At 46.5% G+C, this 21,264-nt stretch overlaps 1 protein-coding gene across 2 annotated transcripts in view; it reads right to left on the bottom strand.

Moving 5' to 3' along the window:
- The window catches only part of SHROOM3 (shroom family member 3), a gene marked incomplete at both ends in the record, with an annotated part of 356,251 nt that overhangs the window by 18,117 nt on the left and 316,870 nt on the right, over positions 1-21,264 (bottom strand). For both annotated transcript variants that reach the window (XM_080697707.1, XM_080697708.1), the window contains 4 exons: positions 1,173-1,664; positions 2,844-3,731; positions 5,857-5,930; positions 12,986-16,022. In XM_080697707.1, the coding sequence (XP_080553833.1) occupies positions 1,173-1,664; positions 2,844-3,731; positions 5,857-5,930; positions 12,986-16,022 (4,491 nt within the window). The remainder of the gene's footprint in view (positions 1-1,172; positions 1,665-2,843; positions 3,732-5,856; positions 5,931-12,985; positions 16,023-21,264) is intronic.

The raw sequence follows: 21,264 nt of genomic DNA on the forward strand, positions 1-21,264 counted from the left end.
TTCCCCAAATCTGAAAAAGAAGGTATGGACAAGTGACCACAAGGCCTTGATTCTGGGCAGCCTTTGGTAACATAAAGATAGCTCGTAAATACTACAAAGCTCTTTCCTTTTTCTCTCTCCTAAAACAAACAAACAAACAAACAAACAAACAAAAACATGGTAATCCTATTGGTAAATAAGTTAAGCTCAGCTGGAAATTTCTAAAATGCAAGCTCACATTTCAATTAAATGGTCTCTGTTTTTATTTAGTCTGGAAGCTGCTAACAGCGGAGTCTGTCAATCCACAAAGTTTTTGTTGAAAATTAAAAAAGAAAATGAAAACCACTCTAGATCTTTCCCATACTTTTCCTTTAAGAAAGTCAAACATGCAAGAAAATACTGGTATATCCTAAGAGAAATTCAGACTGCTTGCAGTTCTCTCACTGTGTCCAGACATATGGTCATGCATTAATGGACCAGCAACTCCCAACTCAGGAAGTTTCAGAAACAGAGGTTAAGAGGCTGAGCAAATCCAGGGGAGCATGCCCCACTTGGGTCTTTCTTGATTTTCAGGATCTGAGCAAACACTCGCCTTAACACCTCAAAGGGGAACGTTCAGTGTAGTAAATAAATTTCTCCAGGCTCTCATCCTTTTATAAAGACCACAATCAACCTCAGCCTCAGGGAGGCCCACACTTCTCCTTGTCCCCAAGGCCTCTTTGCAAGGGCGACACCGAGAATGGGCAACTGCACACTTGCTGAGTTAGGGCTTCTGTGCCATCGCCAAGGGAGCAGGAGAGTCACAAACTGAGTTCAAGTCCAGGGACATCACTCTCATGGTTGAGGGCCTTAATTCCTCTGGGCTCTTATTTCTTCCCTTGTAAATCAGAAGTAATATTGGCAGCTCCCTCAAAGTTCTTGTGAAGATTAAATGAGATCATGCTTGACACACAATATGAACAATAGGTATCAATGGCCCTGATTATTATTGTAACTACTGCTACTCTTTTTCTTGTCGGGCATCTATCTCACATCCTACTCCTCAGGGTCACTGCTGAGATGGAATGTCCCTCTTGGGTCAGGGATCTATGGAAACAGGAAAACCTCAGTAAGCATCCCTAGGCTTATCACCCCTCGGGGGCTGGGGAAAGTTCAATTCTTAAGTCTGTTTGGAGACATTGGCTGGGACTCACCTCTTGCCGTCATGTCCTGGGCAGCTGACAGTTCTCTGCGTGGTTTTCCTCTTTGTGCCGTTTTCCTTCAGCAAGTTGACATCTCGAGGAAATAGCCCTTCCATCAGGTCCATGGTTGTCTTCATTCTGGAGTCGGGATCCAGGATGTCTGCCAGCGATTTGTCTTGGTGGACAATTTCCTTGGCCAGAGCCTCTGTTCTGATATCTTCTGAGGTCTTTTGAGGATCAGAACTGACATTTTTCTCTAAACCCTGAGTTACACCGACGGGCTCATGGGTGTGGCTTTGTGACCAGCTGGGAGGTGGTTGCTTGCCAAGAGACCCAGCAAGTTGGGGCTGACCACTCAGGACAGATGGTGAGTTGGACTCATTGGCCTCTGAACCTCTGAGAGAAGTTTGGGGTCTGGGAGCTGGTACCTGACCACCTATCAGATGGACTGCATCAGGCGCATGTCTCTCCCTTGCAGTTGTCACTTTGGACGTTTTGCTGGAGCTAGGGATACAAAAATAAAAAAGAGTGGTAAGAGGACAGTCAGTAGAAGAACGAAGATTGGGGAGGCATGAAGAATGAGAGAGGGAGAAGCTTTCTGCACTGAAGCTGTAGCTTCCCACATCAGGAATGGGGTGATGAGTGACATTTCTGAGATGACCCCCAAAAAACCATGGGGTTCTCAAGGGTATTCTCCTGAGATCCTATCTCTGGCTCTGTGTGTGGGTGGGGGGGTATGCATGCATCTAGCACAGCTTGTGACTTAGGTAGGTAAATCTGTTTAATTTGGGGGTTCAGTATCAGGAAGGCTGTCATTCCTGAGGAAGATGGATAGAGTAGGAATTCAGTTTTAGTGAACATTGCTATTACACTACAGAGCTTTCTGAAAGGGAGGGGAAAGAAAGGCAGTGGTGGAAAGTTACTCCTGGGGCCTGCAGAGGTCATTACCTCAAAGGCTCCCCCCCTTTTTTTTGGTGTTGTGAGCAATCATTTGCCCTAGAGTCTAGGTACTGGGAAATAATTCTTCCCTATTCTTCTGGTTTCCTAAAAGTGGTTTCCCTAAATATCACTGACCTTTATTCTTTATTCCTTTCTATGGGCAAGGAGTATCTCTGGAAAGAGACACTGACTATTCAGCCCAGACTCTCCTATCTCCAGCTGTGTGTATATATGTGTGTGTGGGGACGGGGTGCATGCAGCTAGCACAGCTTGTGGCTTAGGTGGGTAAATCTGTTTAATTTGGGGGTTCAGTATCAGGAGACCCTCTTCCATCTGGGTAGAAGCCATATTCTTCAATATCTGCTCTATCAGTCCTAAAAGTGTTTTTGTTGTCTTCTCTATCTCTTCTTTTGTCTGAGTCTGAACTCAGCCAGGGAAGAGGGTCAGTGTTTATTTGAACCCATCACATTCATGGAAGTGAAAGGTGCCTCTTGGGCTTTGGCTTTCATGTTCACTATCCTCACTCCTTGCTGCCCTGTAAACAACAGCATAACTACCACCTAAAGCAAGCAAATGGAGTGGTTCTGTCAGCGCATGAACTGAGTGTGTATGTTTATCTCCATTCGGGGCAGCCCTGGCCGACAGCAGGAGCGGGGAGCCTGGACATGAACAGCTCCTGTTGGTGAGGGAAGCGCCCTCCCTCTTGAGCTAATCGCTCACCCTGGCCAGAGCCTGCTCACTCACCTGCTGCCCAGCCCCTCAGGGGCCTCGCTGTGCAGCGCCACTTCATACACAGCTTGAGGAGGAGGTGGAGGGAAGTCCTTAGAGCTGTTCACCGGGGTTTCCTGGCTCAGTGCAGGAGGTGGGGGTGGAGAAAGAGCTTCAAATACAGGGCTGGAAGCGGCCTTGGGGTGCAAGTCCTTCACAAACACTTCGTCGTCATAATCTTCCCGAGGTGGTGGGGAGGCCTGCAGGACGGACTCGGATATTCGCAGAGAGATCCTCCCTGGAGTGTCTGGGTCAGAAGTGCTGCATGAACTTGGAAGGCTCGGCTGTTTTTTGTAGTGCTTCAGGTTTGCAGACTCAGGCGCCGAGGCCTCCTCGGGAAGGCCGTCCTCTCTGACTGTGTGGGCCCATTTAATCCAAGGAGGCGATGGCCGCCGAGGCAGAGAGACCCTCTTCCATGTCCCCTCTTCTATCCCATTCTCTGGGCTGTTGAACTCACAGCTTCTTGGACTGGGAGGCTGGGGCGGGGTGTGACCATTGCTTCTGTTGGTGGCTGCAGGGGTGTAGGGCAGAAGAGCTTGCCGCCCCGCCTGACTGTCCCGTGCATTCTGCTGGTCAGTGGCCTGCGGTGGGCAGCAGCTAGTGGGAACAGGTGACAGCAGAGGGGAGCTGAGCGGGGTCAGGGGTGCGGCCCTGCTGTCTGTGGGAGGCCCTTGCACTCCCTCTGGCAGCAGCCTGGAGCACGCCATCCTGCTGGCTGGCCTCAGGTGGTCCTCGGCTCCGGGACATTCACTAGGAACCAAGGAAACACGAGATGCTTTGCAGCCCGAGTCGCCCCAGTGAGGGGTAGGATGGTGGACGATCGATGGTATCTCTTCTCGACTTCTTTCTGAATAACTGAGTGACCTGGAACAGGGTAGATATGAGGGTTACAGCTCTGAAGAAAGGGGGAAACAGCCCACAATTCATTATTTAGACAAGAAAAGCATTTAATGGGAAGAGAGCCAGGGAAGCTGCATAGTATCTTTCAGAGCTGCTCATAGACAAAACCAAGTTAAAGTACCAGCCAGGCATTTTTTATTCACCCTATCTCCCCTCTGCACACATTACATATGAGATGGCTTTGAGGGTAGGGTGCAGGACACAAAAAGAAACACAGACATTTCTTCAGCTCCTTTTAGGACTACTTTGAGAAACAGCTCTAGGTGCTACGGAAAGAAGGTGCTTTCCCATCCCTTCCAGCAGCGAATACTGACATGGGCTGCTCTACATGAAGGTTTTATTTATAACTGAGTCTCCTAGTGTTTTCATTTCCTAGGATAAAAATAAAAAAGAGGGACCTGGGCGTGGTGGCGCACGCTTGTAATCCCCATGCTTGGGAGGCTGAGATAGGAGGATCACACAGTTTCGAAGCCAGCCTCAGCTACTTAGTGGGACTCTGTTTCCAATTAAGAAAAAAAAATAGGTCTAGGAGTATAGCCCGGAGGTAGAAAGCCCTGAGTTCCACCCCTAGTACCACAAAATAAATAAATAAATAAATAAATAAATAAATAAATAAATAATAAAGAGGAGGGGAAGAATCTACTTGAGGAGTTAATAAGCAGTTACCTCTAGAAAGGTGGTTGACAATCATTAGGAAATCCAGTGTATGGCGATTTTAACAGTTCTGTAAGCACTATGAAAAACCCACTTCCCAATACATATGTTATTGTGTATGAGAAGAAAACAAGACAAAGTAAACAAAGCCTGCAGCATAGCCTGCCTGTGATGTTAATGTGAGGGTAAGCCTGCACAAACCCATCATCTGTAAATTCCCGGATCCATAGTTCCCTGGCTGGCTCTGCAAGGGACACGGAGAGCAGATGGCGCTTTCCATTTCACACATCTGACTCCTCCGAGGGAACTGCGACTTGGTCCCACATCAGAGCAATGGTACAGAGTCTGCCACAACCAAGCAGTGCCAGACAAGGACAACACAGCATATGGAAGGAGAAGACCACAAAGAACCAATTTAGCTCTTCTAGAGCCTTTATTTTTTCTTCGTTATAGATGCAGGTGGTTGAGTAAGGAGCCTGCTCTCAGATGTGACCCCTCCCTTCTATCACAGACCCCTTTGCTGAGACAGTTTCTCTACCAGGAACCCCTCCACATTAAAAGGGGCCGTTACACACTTCTCGGTGGCTTCCCCGATAAGAAGAGCAGACACCAGAGGCAGGAGATCCTCCAGGATGCCCTTCATGCCCATGTCACCCATGTTCCCACTTCCTGACCACACTGGCTGCTTCCATGTGAAATTATTGAGTATGAAGTGGAGAAGTGTAGAAAGATATAGAAACAATGATTGAATTAAGAAATAAAGAAACTGGCTTGAAAAAAACATGGAAAATGATAGTGAAGGTTTAACAGATCTATTATTAGTAATAGCAGATTGTAAAAAGACTAAATTTACACATAAGTCATACTTCAGGAGAAATCTCTTTGGAAATTTCTACTTTGTAAGCTCCATGTGAATAATTTAAAAATGCAAAAAGATTTTAAAATTTCTAAAAAAGATTTTAAAATTTCTAAAAAAAAAAACAACCTGTTTTTCCTAATACTATCTATGTCAAAAAAATTGTGATCTTGATTTTATTTTTCAGTTCAGATGCTTCCTGTGAGTTTGTCTTGCTCTGTGCAGCTGTTCATAAAATGTCCCTTCTTGCCTTAGCACTTTTGTCCCCAGACTTGATCCTCTGCACACAGACCTGGAAGAGATCAGTCATGCAGGCAAGGCCCCACATGTGTTGGCCATTAAGCTATACCCGAGAAGAGCCTTGTTAAAAGTCAAGCAACTCCTCAATAGCACACATCCAAAACCTATTTCGAATATCATATTTAGAAAATGTCATTTATAAATAAAGGTAAAAAATTCCTAGACAAACTGAAAAGGAAGCACATGACACTATGCAACAACACACTGCAGTTTCTAATAGAAAGAGGTCTAAGTCTAGCCGCATTTGCAGGCAGGGGACATCATAAAACACATACATACCTAGATCCCGGGCCAGGCAAGTGACACGGATCCTTCACAAAACCAAAGCCACCATCCTCCCCTAGGAACACATCCTTGAAACACAAGAAAGAACGGCATTATTACTAACAAGCAGCGTTGAAATTTACCAACAGAGTGGAGTGGACAAAGAGAAAAAACACTACTTATTGGTGACCTACCACTGTCAGGCCTGGCAATACTCTTAGGAACCTTCCCATTTACTCCTCTAAGTTCTAGGAAGTACTACTGACCCTATTGCATCGATGAGGAGCTAGGCCCAAGGTAGAAGGGGGCAGTCAAGATTTGAAGTTCAGTATGTCTCACCAGGGGCCTTCCCTCACAAGGATGCTTCCCAAGTAAGAAGTCTGGTAACAATTACTGTCAGAGTTCAAAACAACCGCAATACTTGAAATATGATGATGATGGTGACAATGAATTCAAGGGGCCAATAGATTCAATGAAATGGCAAGAGAGAATCATGGAAGAAGATAGAGAAAGGAAAGTGAACTTTGCAAAAATCTAAAATGATCTGGATTGTAGAGAAGACGTGGATCTGGTTTGTAATTAGAATGCAGTAAGTCCTGTGAGAAAAATCTCATCCACATGTGAATCAGAATCGGGGGACTTTTCAGGGGGAGATTTTTTTTTTTGGTGGTACTGGGGTTCCTGGAAGCCCTTCTACCTCTGGGCTACACTCCCAGACCTATTTTTACATTTTTATTTGGAAACAGGGTCTCCTAAGCCAGCGTGCGCGGCTGGCTTCGAACCTGCGCGATCCTCCTGTCTCTGCCTCCCAAGCGAGGGGATTACAAGCGTGCGCCACCACGCCCGGCTGAGATTTTGTTGTTTTAAATGAGGGTATGTATTGGTGTTCCGAAAGAGTCAACAGTGCAAAACTGATAGTGTATAATCTTTCCCATGTGATCTGGCTCATGATGTTGTCATTAATGGCAATACACTCTAACTCTCAATTATTTACAATAATAGGATAAGAGAAAGAAAACAAAAATTAGGTTCAGTGCCTATAATCCTAAATACTCAGGAAACCAAAGCAAAAGGAATGCAAGTTTAAGACCAGCCTGGTCAACTTAGCAAGACTCTGAATCAAAATAAAGTATAAAAAGAGCTGGGGATGTAGCTGATAGAGTGCTCCTGGGTTCAATTCCCAGTACAGGGATGGGAAGTAGGGAATCAAAATCCACATAAAGGCCGGGTGTGATGGCTCACGCTTGTAATTCCAGGATTTGGGAAGTGGAGACCAGAGGATCGTGATTCATGGTCAGCCTTAGCTACTTAGTGAGGCCCCTTGCAACTCAGTGAGACCCTGTTCCAAAATTAATAAGCCGAAGCCAGGCATGGTGGCGCATGCTTGTAATCCCAGCATTCGGGAGGCTGAGACTGGAGGATCGCGGTTCGCAGACAGCCTCAGCTATATAGTGAGGCCTTCCATAACTTAGTGAGACCCTGTTTCAAAATAAAGAAAAAAAAAAAAAAAACAGGGCAGGGGGTATAGCTCAGAGGTCAAATGCCCCTGGGTTCCATCCCCAGACCCGCAAAAAAACCCAAAAGAATAAAAATTTAGGGCTGAGGGTGTCGCTTAGAGGTAGAATGCCCCTGGGTTCCTTCCTTAGTACTGTAAAAACAAACAAACAACAACAACCAAAAAAAAAAAAAACCACATACAATCATTGAATTTACTTCATCTTACTATTTACCCTGTCCAAAAGGCTCTTTACCCCTTCTACTTTTTTTTTCTGAGTCAGTAGTAGAAGTACTAACAAGAGTCAGAGGTGGTAGTATGCAGAAAAAATAAACACCTGGATATTATTAATAATCACAGCTACCTCTTATTGTATATTTACTGTGTGCCAGATACTCTGCTAAGTATCTTGCATTTCACAAATGACATACCTGGAATACTAGATACTTGACATTTTGGGGGGGTGATTTAATCGTTAGAAGGAAGGGGTGTAATTGCAACTCAGGTAAGTACGTAGCCTGTAGTTAAATAAGTTGGTGAAGCTAGGATTCAAGCCAGGATCTCCTCAAAGCCCATCTTCCCATGCTATTTCAATAGAGTAAGTGGCGGCTAGGATGGGTGCAATCAGTCTTAAATACTTTGTGAAAAGTGAGTTCCATGTGTTCTGATCTACTCAGTAGAGAAATTCCTGGCTTCCACGAAACCTTATGGGATGTGTGTTGTGTGTGTGTGTGTGTGTGTGTGTGTGTGTGTGTTAGTTACTGGGGATTGAACTCAGAAACTACACCCCCAGCCCTATTTTTATTTTTGGTTTTGAAACAGAGGCTCACTAAGTTGCTAGGATGGCCTTGAACCTGTGCTCCTCCTGTCTTAGCCTTCCAAGTACTAGGATTACCAGCATGCACCACCATATCCGGCCTTCTAGTTCTTTTAAAATTCTTCCCTCTGTTGACCTGAATGTGCTTTACTGTGTCACATCTGAGCTCCTAAAGCAGTAAATTTAAATGTTTTCACATTCCTTTATATCCTTTGCATTTCAGTATGAGAATGAATCTAATTCCCTGTATTCATAATGATTTTGGCCTACATTTTTGTGGTATATATATAAAAAAAGCAAGTTATATCCAATAATAAGCAATTGAGAAAAATTTTTAAGTTTCTTGTGAATCAATATACCAACCAAACAGGGGAAAAAAAAAAGTAGGAGTCCAAGGATAAATTCCTGTTGTATTTTCCTTCTTTGATTTGGGCATATATTCACTGTCAAAGTTTTGATTTTTTTTATAAAATGGTAAGAAGTGCAAATAATATATTAGAGCAATAGATGAAAAAGCAATGATTATGGGAGAAAAACAGTACATAGAATTATACCAACTTATTACACATCTGGTTTATTTTTTGTTAATTATCTCAATACTGACTTAAAAATTCACCAGTTCCCGGCATGCTGAAGACTGTCAACATGAAGTCTACTGAATCTCAAGCCTCATTCTTTTTTGAGGTTTTGAGTTAAGAGATCCTATCGCCAGGCGTGGTGACGCACGCTTGTAATCCTTGTGCTTGGGAGGTGGAGACAGGAGGATCGCGCAGGTTCGAAGCCAGCTTTGCTGGCTTAAGAGACCCTGTTTCCAAATAAAAATATAAAAAATAGGTCTGGGAGTGTAGCCCGGGGAAGGGTTTCCAGGAACCCCAGTACCACCAAAAAGAAAAAAGAAAGAGATCCTAGTATCTTTGTGACAGATGAATTATTAAGATGATGATATTCATCTATGTCAGCACATGTTGACTTCAGGTAACTACTAAAATTAGAAATCCATGAAAAACCTCATTAAATGTTAATAATAGTAATTGATAATTGCTAAAATCGGTTCATTGGCTAATATTTTCAGATGGAAGACATTTTAACACTTGCTTCCCTCTCCCATTCAGTCTCTTTTTATTTAAAGAGACAGCATGGTATAGTGACTTAGAGGCTCTGGTGTCTGGCAGTATTGGGTAAAGACATCATCCCTTCTCGGCCTTGGGCAAATTTTGATCCCTCTCTGGAGTTCAGTTTTCTCTTCTGTATTACAGAGATAATAATAGTATCTATCTCATCATACAGATGTGATAATTTTATACTTATAAAATACTTATTACAATGATTGGTACCTCACTGTAAAAATTGATTATTGTTAGCTGTTCTTGACTTCATATTTTGTACAAAGTATATTCCGTGATTTATGTCACAGCTCAAATGGGTGCTTAATGAGAGGTGCTAAAAAGGACTTACCAATTGCATGCTACTACCTCCACCCTTGTGGTGCCATGCACTGAGCAATTTCCTCAGCAATTTAATATTTGTCACGTCAACTCAAGTTTAATGTGAAGTTCCCTGAGTTTTCGTTATGAACCAGAGAAGTCTCTAACTTAGCATCTGGAAACAAATTCCTACCAGCTATTTCTTCAAAGGGTTTCTTTTGATAGTCTCTGCTATATTTTAGTCTGTGCAATGAAGAAGTGTAAATTTCTGTTTCTAAAGAAGAAATGTTTGGATATTTTCCGCAGCTTTGCAGGCCCACCAAGTACTAAAGCATTATGTTTTCCAAGATCTAACAAAATAAATAAATAAATGGAAACAGGCAGGATTCTGATGTTCACTTAAGTCCCTCGGCTAACGCCTATTTGTTTTACAGCTATACCTATACCTTTTTTTAGTACTGGGGACTGAACTCAGGGGCATTCTATCTCCAAACTATGCCCATAACTCTTTTTATTTTTGTTTTAAAACAGAGTCTCACTAAGTTGCTAAAGCTGGCCTTGAACCTGTGATGCTCCTGTCTCAGCCTCTCAAATGCTAGGTTTACTTACAGTGTATAGTATGCCTCTATACCTGGCTACACCTTTCAAATGAAGAGGAATTACAAGGAGAGAAAAACGGGAGACTGTGTGTTTGGAGAGGACCCAAAGCTGACTAGGGTCTTGTCAAATATCTGAGCAAATTTTCGGCTATGAGTTGTTCAAGATGGCAGCCTTCTGTAGCCATTACTTCAGATCCAAGAATGATCAGCTGTCATAAACTGAAACTGATTTTCATGATGACCTTATTTTTGGAGAAAGTATCCTCACTGGATGGAGCAGGGTTTGACCTTTCCCTCCATGAAAGGAGACACCTTGCCACACCTTGCTGGGGGAGGTACCTTTCAGGGACGTTCACTAGTCAGAGTCACACAAACAAGATGGAGGTCATGGGTATAAAAAGTCTGGTCCACGTGTAATCCCTTCGGTGTATTCATTTCGAGTCACCCCCTCATGCCATTCTGGCATGGGGCTGTATTTCTATTTTCTGTATTTCTATCTTTCTAATAAACTTCTTTAAATCTTCAAAAAAAAAAAAAAGAAAGTAACCTCACTACTGGAATTTTGAAAAGGTGCTATATCCTTGTCAAAAGTTTATAATGAGGCTGTGTGTGGTGGTGCACACTCGTAATTCCAGCATTCAGTAAGTAGGTAGAGACTAGAGGATCAAGGTTCATGGACAGCCTCAGCTACTTAGCGAGGCCCTTTGTTTCAAAAATAAAAAGATTAAAAAATATGGCTTAGGGTGTTGGAAGTACAATGCCCCTGGGTTCCATCACAAGTACCGCAAAGAAAAAGGAAAAAAAAGGTAATAATGGCTGGATATGGTGGTACACACCTATAATTCCAGTACTTGGGGAGGCTGAGACAGGAGTATCATGGGTTTGAGGGCAGCCTCATCAACACAATGAGACTCTCAGCAACCTAGGGAGATCCTGTTTTGAATAAAAAAATAAAAATAAAAGCAGGCTGGGGTATAGTTTAGAGGTAGAATGCTCCTGGGTTCAATTCCTAATATCCAGTACCAAAAAACAAAACCCTCTATTCTGATCCGATGGGCAAGCACAAGTAGCATGTTGGGATATTATAAACTAAGATAGTACCAGAAACAGTCTCTATATTTTGGTCTTAACTCAGGATGATAATTTCTGCAAGGTCACTCAACTTCTCAGATTTCCCTCAAGCTAGAATAAAAAATATCTTCATTAACAAGCCTTCACAAAAGCTTTATGTTATTTGGGTGTGGTGGTACAGGCTTGTAAACCCAGTACTTGGGAGGCTAACACAGGTGCCTTAGCAACTTAGTGAACTTAGTGTGACCTGATTCAAAATAAAATCAGACTGAGGGGTGTAGCTCAGAGGTAGAATGTCCTTAGGTTCCATTCCCAGTATCACAAAGGAAAAAAAAAATTAAATCAGAATATAACATCCTGAAATAATAACCAAAATAGTTAAATGATGAGAGACTGATTTTGTTTAGTTTTTATCGAGTTTTGTTTTAACTACAAATACAGCAGATGATGAAGAGAAAGAACGCAAGAAGCCGACCTTGCCAGGGGACATTTCTCCAGTTAAGCAAGGGCTCGTTTCTGGGAGGGACAATGGGAAAAAGAAGCTCAAGATTTTCTCAGACTGTGCTGACACAAAGCAGCCGAAAGAAGAATTACATTTTGAAATGTTTTCCCCCTGGCATCATATTCTCCAAATTAAATAGTATCTAAATATGGAATTCCCTTTATAAAAAGGGCACCTAAATATTGTGTTGTATTTCGTTATCTAAGAAGTTTTTCAAATCACATAAAGTACTACATTGGGACTTGAAGGGGTCTCTTCACATCTCTAGCACACCTATGTTTTGGAGCTATTTCCCAACTAATGGGACTTGTGAAATATTTAGGGAGAAAGGTAAAATAATGTCTATAGCCATCTTTGGGATTGGTTAGATGGCCAGCAATATTCCGGCAGCCAGAATGCTCTGGTTTTGGGCCTAGCTCTGCTTGAAATTTCCAGAGAAAAGCACTGTATTATCTTGGCATAGTTTGGAGCCTTTACTCAAAAGTCCTTTTATGTGAGATTCTGAAAGTCTGATTTTTTTTTCCCCTGCCTTACCAGGGTAGAGTTCAGATGGGGGTCTGAAAGACATGGGTTTGATAAGGACAATTGACTCTCCTGCATAGAAATGTCACAATAAATGAGATAATAAATGTAAAGCATAACTAGCTAAGGGCCAGGTACATATTTAGGTGAGGGCCAGGAACTAAACCAGCTATCAATGTCAATAATTCTATCAACTCTCAATATCAATAATTCTAGCTATTTTATAGATGCAAAAGAAATAGAGGATATAAGGTTAAAATCTTAAAAATATTCAGACATAGTCTCTTTCCTATGAAGGGGGAGGGGGGGAAATCAAACTATAAAAAAGATATCCCTAAGTTGCCCTAACCATGTGCGCTTGCATTGAGAGGCAGGTGGCTTCCTAAAGTGGTGAAGGGCGCACGCGCGCGCGCACACGCACACACACACACACAATATCTATCTCTCTCTCTCTCTCTCTCTCTCTCTCTCTCTCTCTCTCTCTCTCTCTCTCTCTCTCTCCATAAGATATCTACCTAACTATAGACTTGTTTATATTGGTCTCGGTAAGGAAAGCAGGTAGGGACACTGAGAAAAAAAAATCTCATGAAAACAAATATTACTACTTTTTACATTTAAAAGAAAAACTGAACAAAGAGGGAAAGAGCCTCACGAAAGCTTCTGAGCCCCAAGGACAGCCCTGGGCTGGCACCTGCTGGCTGCACCTGCACCTACCTGGCGCTTCTTGTCCGCGGTGGGAGACGACCTGGACCTCACGTGGACAGGCACCGCCAGGGCATCCGAGCGCTCCAGCAGGTCCTCAGCTGACATGGACTTCCCAGCCTTCCCGGCCACGGCTCCCCAGGAGGGTGGTCCCCCAAGGGTCCTGTCTGCTCTCGGGGTGCCCCATGCTCCTCCACCGGCTCCACCGAGCAGCTCCCTCGGGGGCTGGGGGTCCCCGCGTCCCCGTTCACCCCGGAGGCGGCCACCCACAAAGGAGCTGCTGCGGTCTCGGGGCGCCCGCTGGGGCTGCGCGCTGGGCTCCCGCGGCGGGCCGAGGCTGGGGGCCGGGCAGGCGTCCTCGGCGGGCAGGTGGGCGCCGGGCCGCCGGCCGGTCTTGCGCTGGACGTAGTCGGCCAGCGCGCTCTGCTGGAACTGCTTGAGCTCGGGCCCCGACAGGCTGAGCGTGGAGGCCGCCTTGCCATCGCGCTCGAAGGGGCGGCGCCGGTCGGCCACGGAGCTCTCCGGGAAGCGCAGCCCTGGCCTGGGCGGGCCCTGGGGCGCGGGCTCGGCCTCCTCGTCGGCGACCCCCACCTCGTTCATCTTCTCGGGCTCCGAGTAGGAGCGCTTCTTCTGCTCGGGCGGCAGGCGCCGGCGTGCTCCTCTGCGGGCCGCGGGCGGCGCGGTGCGCTCCGCGGGGGTCACGCTGTGGCGCTCGCGCGGGGTGTGCGGCGAGCAGGCGGCCCCCGGGGCCTCGGGGCTCCGCAGCCCCCCGACGTGGGCCGACACGGGCCGGGGTCGCCAGGGCCTTGAGCTGGCAGACGCCCCGGGCTCCAGGTCCCTGCGGCGAAAGGAGGTGGCCCCCAGGACGCGGGACTGCGCGTCCTTGATGCTGTTGCGGTAGGCGCGGCTGAAGGGCGCGTCCAGCGGGGGCGACTCGGGCCTGTCCTGCGGCCAGGCCGACCGCTCCGCCTCGCCGCTGCTCAGCTGGAAGGTGCTCTGGCTGCGGAGCAGGCGCGCCTCGGGCCTCGGGGGCTCGCCACCCCGGAGCTGGGGGCCGTGCTGCCCGCGTGGCTGCCGGCCACCCTCGTCCAGGGTGGGCTCCCCGCTTTTGAAGTGCTGCTCCCCGTTGCCCAGTGGCTCAGCTGATTCCGAGAAACGGATGCTGGCTTTTGTCTCCTCCAAGTCACTCCCGGAGGCACTGGAAGTTGAGAGGGTCCTGTTGAGCCTATAGTTAGGGCCATGGGTGATGCTGCCTGCGCCCGGAGGTCTGTGGCCGCCTTGCTCTCGCTGCTCGATCTTGGAAACCTTCTCCAGCACCGAGCAGTGGGGCGTCCTGTACTGGATGCCCCGCAGGGCCGAGGCGCTGCCGGAGCTGAGTCTCCTGCGGCCCAGACTGGACGTCTGCTGGTACGGTGGGGTGCGCGGCTCTTCACACCTTGGGTCTGATCCTGAGAAAGAGGGCGAGGCACTGGTTCTCCCTTCAGGCCTTGGATAGGAAATTGGCCTGTCCAGGTGGCCCTTGTGGTCAGGAACAGCTTTCCTTCCAGGGTCCTCCACCTTGGCGCTGGCGGGCCTGCCGCTGGGATAGCTCTCCTGGGCTCCCCCTCCAACGTCCAGGCTGCTCTGCCTCCTGAGACTCTCTGGAATGTTCTGGAGAGATGAGAAGGTTGACCTGGTCCTGCCAAAGTTCCCTGACAGGCTTCGGCTAAGGTCGTCTCTCTCCGTCTTCTGCCGGAGGTTGGCATTGTGATCTTCCTGGAAGTCGCCTTCCCAGGGCTCCGAGGTCCCGGAGGATCTCTTGTCTTCACACACTTGCCAGGCCTGAGCCCGAGGGCACTGGAGGCTCTGGTGATTAGAAGAGGGTTTGTTTCTCTCAGTGGGATGTGCGCTGTTGCCTTGGGGAAGTGTGAGATTTCTCTTCAGGGAGGAATCCTCCTCATTTTCAGGCACGGAAGAAAAATGGACTTTGTAGGGGACATACTTGACTGTAGCCTCTGGTTTCCTCTCCCACGGGGACAATGCCTCATGTTCTGGGGGCTGGTAGAAGGCAAACCCAGGCCTACTGGCTCCGTTTTGGTTCCCGTTCTTGTCGAAGGTAGCCCTCTTGCTGCCAGCTCCCCAGGCAGCTGTATATCTGCTCTCCTTGGCCAGCGCAGGGTAGAGAGTACCATTATTACTGGCAGAAGGCTGGGGCACCTGGGCAAAGTGTGGCTCTAGGGAAGGTACGGGGTAGACGCCGGTTGGCAGCAGAGGCTGGCCAGGCTGGGCCATCTGGGTGAAGCTGTGCTTGGGCTTGGCTGGGGGGCTGTTCTCTGGACTTCTCTCCAGTACAGTATGTAGCTGCTCCTCTATGAAGGGAGATTTCAGGGTGCCCAAGGAGTTGGCCTGAGGCTGGCAGAAGCGCTTCTGATCCAGGCTGGACCAGGAGCTGGGCCGTTCACGGTGCCGGAAGGCTGCATAACTGTCGCTTCGAGCTGGGGGCAGGGGCGCCCCCGCTTTATGAGGCAGGTCGTCAGTGGCAGTCTCTGGGGAACTCGGGCACTGATGGCTCCAGGATGGGGATGGTGCTCCCTTGCCCCGAGGGACACTATGCCACTTAACGTGGCCCTGACCATCCGCTACTGTGCGGGCCTCCCTACCTTGAAGAAGCAGGGCTGCAGAGTTCACCTCGTACTCTGCGGAGACTCCCCTCTGCGTATCGTAGACCGTCTTGACGTAGCGAATATCTGCCTGCCTCATCCCTTCTAGCAGGCCACCTCGAGCAGAGGCAGTATCCATGGAGCCGGAACGCTCACGGCTAGAGAAGCCAGGGGGTGGATACTCCAAGAGGCTGGAACTAGTAGAGAAGGAGCTATACGCCGAGTCTCTCTTGTTATGGAGGTGGCCAAGTTGGTCAATGCTGCTGGTGGACTTGGCGGGGGAAAGGAGTGGGCAGGGTGGGTAGCCCCCACTGGGCTCCAGGCTCTCCATGCTGCCCTGGGAGCTGCACTGGTCAGGGCTCCGCCTCAGATACGCATGGTCATAGCTGGAGAGGTCACTCGTGGAGGAGCTGGAAGGAAAGGGGAGAAAGCAGTCAGTACCACAAGCAGCTATCATCCCTCGGTTTTTGGGTACAGGACCCAGCTTATAAATGGACTCTTATGCAAGATGTTTGGGTTTGGGAAGTGTGGGTAAAAAGGGCCATATTTGGGCCTTGCTCAGCTTCCCTGTGTGTCATCACTAGGATGAACAGCCCAACACAGTAGCCTGTGTGTGGCTAATTGATGACCTGGGCTTGCTAGGAGAAGGACAGGGAGCAGAGAGGAAGTCATGTGGCGTCCGGACACAAGCATCAGGCTGAAGTGATCTGCTGTGCTGGAAATGACATTCTACAAGCGCCAAGAAATGTAAGAGGTGCGAAACGGAAGAGGAGGAAGAATAAGAGACACTGACATTTTGTGTCTGTTGGGGGAAGGACGAGAAAAGCTTAGTAATAGACACGTGAAGGGATGAAGGAGACTGTGCACATGTATATGTTTTTAGTTAATATCTTTCCTTTTTAAGGAATCGAAAGCTACAGCCTGGCAATCTTCCTGGAATCTCAACTGTATTAGAGACAATTTATTTGTGGTAAGAAAGCTAAACAGAAAGCTGAATGAAAGAAATAGATAAATCAGGGTCAGAAAAAGCTGATGAGCGAGAGTGAGGGAGAGAGGGGAAAAGAGAGGAGCTTAAAAGGAGTCTAAATCACAGGAGGCTCCTTAGTGCCAGGATCCCAACACCTACCAATGACTTTCCAAAGCCCAAGGCAAAACCTCTGCCTATACATAGGAGGGTGAGCCCTTGACATTTACAAACTTCTTCAGGTGGTTTTCAGACCCTGACTGGGGGAAGAGAGATAAAGACTCTCAATCTTGGCATTGCTTACTCTAGAAAGTTTGCCCAAAACAAATTACTTATGACTAGCTTTAATTATAAGCTTAAGATAGACTTCATCAGAGAACTCATACCAACAATAAGTTGGGTGTGATAATGCATGCCTGTAATTCTAGCACTTGGGAGGCTCTGACAGGAGGATTGCATGTTTGAGGCCAGTGCCAGCAACTTAGTGAGGCCCTAGACAAGACCCTGTTTCAAAATAAAAATAAAATAGGTGTAGGGATGTAGCTCAGAGGTAGATGCCCATGAGTTCAATCCCCAGTATCACAAACAGAAAACAAAACAAAAGCAAAAGATAACAATAAGAAAACAAAGACCTGATTTAAAAATAGGCCAAACACGTTATTAAACAACTTGCCAAGATATACAGATGGCAAATAAGCATGTGAAAAGATGCTCTAGACCACACACCATTAAAAAAATTGCAAATTAAAACACTACACAACTACTAGAACGGCCAAACTCCAGAACACTGGCGACACCAGACGTTGGTGAGGGTATGGAGCAGTAGGAAATCTCATTCATTGCTGGTGGAAATGAAAATGGTACAGCTACTTTGGAAGGAAGCTCGGTGAGTTCTTACACATCATATCCAGCAATCATGCTTTGCTATGATTTGGGTGTAGTTTGTTCCTTGAGGGCTCCTGTAACTTAGGAGCACATACTCAAAAATCAGAGTGACCAAACTGATGGTTGATGGAGTGGGGGAAATGTCATCAGTAACATATCTCAAAATATACATGGTAGCCAGCCATGGTGGCACCTGCCTGTACTCCCAATACTTGGGAGGCTGAGAAGTAGGAAAGAAGGTTCGAGACCAGCCTCAGAAACTTAGAGACTCTCAGCAAAATAGTGAGATCCTGTTTCAAAACAATAAAATAAAATGGGCTAGGGGTATAGCTCAAAGGTAGAATGCCTCTGGGTTTTATTCCTAGTACTGCACATTCTTGAGCACCTCCCCACAAATAGATGATGTCGTCTTAGAAATATAAAGTCACAGTTACCATATCTCTAGCCAGACCAGTTCAAGAGTCTAAGGGGTCCCCTCTTGCAGGTGGACAGCATCACATGGTGCCTTTGTAAGGTGTTCTCCTTGTGCTCTGTCCCTGTGGAACTCCTACTCCTAGACTGCATGGGGAATATGAGCCCTGATGTTGTCCTCCAGGAACAAGTTCTTCCATACTAAAAGGAGATACTCATTTTGATTAACTTTGCCATTCCTGCTTCCGGGGTGGCCTTTTTAGTGAGGGTAAGGATGATTTGGACAGCTCCAGCCCACACAAAGACAGGCATACAATAAGAGGCACACATCTTGAGTGGGTCGCAGTCCTTTCACTGGCCAGCCTCCCTGTCTACTGCTGCGGTCCTTGCTCACTGCATTCCAGCACAGTAGAGATGTAATCCCACCCAGGGTCTCAGGGCCTGCACTTGCTCTCCCAACACTTGGAGTGCTCTTTACCAGTGCTTGTTACTGACTCCCTTCCTTGACTCACATCTTGGCTTCAAAGAGGACTTCTAGCTAAGTTCCATCTCTGCTCACCTTATGCCTGGTACTCTGCTTTATTTTCTTCATAGCACTCAGCAGAACTTCCTGTTTTAATTGTAGCCTTTTTGGTTATAGGAAAGAACTTCAGTTCTATCTATAATGTTTAAAGAACTGAAGTGCCCACGACGTATTTGTTAATTCTGTGGAAGATATATGTATTCTTATGATATTACTCTATTTTGTGTACTTAAAAGTATTTTTTTTTTTTTTTGGTGGTACTGGGGTTCCTGGAAACCCTTCTACCTCCAGGCTATACTCCCAGGCCCATTTTATATTTTTAATTGGAAACAGGGTCTCTTAAGCCAGCGCGGCTGGCTTCGAACCAGCGCGATCCTCCTGGCTCCATCTCCCAAGCGAGGGGATTACAAGCGTGTGCGCCACAACGCCCAGCTACTTAAAAGTATTTTATAAATAATTAAGACATAGTAAAGAACACAAAACAAGCATATGGAAACATTTACGAAAGTAACTCACAAAACATCAATTCCTCAGATGATCAAATATGTTTGGAAAATACTGGGCTAAGTTAAACAATTTTATTTACTGCAAGATGTCTGCACTTTTCATAAACTACTTGTTTTGTTTTTAGATGAAGTCTGTAAAAGTTGCCCAGGCTGACCTTGAACTTGTGATCTTCCTGCCTTTATCCCCTTCCCCCAAGAGACTAGGACTAGAGGTGCACAGGTATGTGCCACAGCTCATCTGCCCATCTGCTATTCTAAGAGGGAAATACATTAAACAGTGTATTCTAAACTTATTGGACCCTAGAAACCCTTTTTCATGAAGCATCTAATGGACTGTCATTCCAAAGACCATACTTTGAGAACCAAGTATAGTAGGGTGCACACATTTCATACCTTGCTCACTAATATACTCCCAATACCTAGAAGGCATCTAAGATGTGATGGGTTCTCATATTTGCTGAAAGAATGAATTACTGAATAAGTGGCTAGTATGTTAGTATTTTCATGCATTTATTTCAGCTTCTTATCAAAGGGCTGGGCTACAAGATTTTCAAGATATTTTCTTAAGCATTTTAATAGTTTAGAACCATTGTGTGAGGTTTCTTTAAAACAGCAAAGACAGTGACAAGGGTCTAGGAGAAAATAACTGAAAGAAAATTTCAGTGAGCCAGGCATGGTTGCACACAACTGTAATCCCAGTACTTGGGAGGCTGAGACAGAAGGATTGCAGATTCAAAGCCAGCCTCAGCAACCTAGTGAGACTCAGCAACCTAGCAAGACTTTGTTTCAAAACAAACCAAAACAGGGCTGGGGGTCTAGCTTGGAGGTAGAACAGCCCTGGAAGAAGGAAGGGAGGAGGGGGGGAGAGAGGGATCGAAAGAAGGAAGGAATGAAGAAAGGGGGGTAGGTTTGTTTCAGTGAAATTCCAAATACAACCTAGTTCATATAAAACTTAAAATGTAGCCGGGCGTGGTGGCACACGCTTGTAATCCCAGCATTCGGGAGGCTGAGACCCGGAGGATAGTGGTTCGCGGACAGCCTCAGCTACTTAGTGAAGCCCTCTGCAACTCAGTGAGACCCAGTTTCAAAAATAAACGAATAAAAAATAGTGCAGGGGGTGTAGCTCGGAGGTCGAATGCCCCTGCATTTCATCCCCAGACCCGCAAAACAAAAACGAAAACAAAAAACAACTTAAAATGTGATCTCTTAGGCTAGGGCGTGTAGTTCAGTGGCAGAGTACTTGCCTAGCATGTGTGAGGCCCTGGGCTCCATCCTTAGCACCATTAAAAAAAAAAAAAAAAAAAAAAGAAAGAAAAGAAAAGAAAATCTCAGGCTGGAAGTAGTGGCACATGTCTGTAATCCTAGTAGTTGGGAGGTTAAGACAGGAGTATCGCGGGTTTGTGGCCAACCTCAGCAACTTAGGGAAGCCCTCAGTAAGTTGTATTTTCTTGTTTCAAAATAAAAAGGGAAATATTAAAAGGAAAATATTGCTGGGGTGTGGCTTAGAAGAGTGCCCCTGGGTTCAATCCTCAGTACCGCAAAAACAAAAACCCACCCTACCCCCAAAGAAAAACTAAGCTGTCCTCAGTGTCTTTGTGCTTCTCCCTCCCTTTCAACTCACTCCTGTCCCTCTACTCTCATCCGGCTCGCTGGTACTCCTGCTTCTTAATGAGAAACATACCATAAACCTGGACCTGCGATTGGGTTTTAGGAACTAATCTAAGGCCTTCAGAGGGAAGCCAACCAACTGATTCAGCACACAGACCACTAGATGCCACTGTGCTCCTCAGAACACACCTGAGACACGGCTCCAGCCACAGCTGTTAGAAGCAGAGCAGGTGAGCCTTCTGCCCCCTGCCTCAAGCCTCCAGCCTAAGGCAGGGGCTGAGCCAATTGCGTGGGATCTGCCCGCAGAAGAGGACACACGGGTGTGCAGTTTCCAGGGAGTCTCAGCTTTCCTTTCTCCTTCTGTCACTTCATGGTGCCTGGTGCTGACACCCAATGTGTGGGGAGGAGCTATTTTGAAGTTGAATCAGAGGGTCAGAGTGGTAGTCACAGGACAAGAGCAGATGGCCTGCCTAAACCCCTCTGGAAGCTGGGGTGTGGGGGTGGGGGGAGTGCAGGAGGTGGAGAAGCCTGACTTCAGAATACTGTCCTTCTGATGCCCACTCCACCCCTCCCCCTCCGGTCTGTTGTTTCTGTGGACACTGATTTCAAGCACTCAGTGCAGGAGTCTTATAGGGACAGCACTTTCTTCTTTTTTTGGTACTGGATATTGAGCCCAGAGGCATTCTGCTTCTGATCTACATGCCTGATCCTTTTTTAAACAGGCTCTTGCTAAGTTGCTGAGGGTCCTGCTAAGT

This window comes from Muscardinus avellanarius, assembly GCF_963383645.1.
Source record: "Muscardinus avellanarius genome assembly, chromosome: 6".
Lineage (NCBI taxonomy): Eukaryota > Metazoa > Chordata > Mammalia > Rodentia > Gliridae > Muscardinus > Muscardinus avellanarius.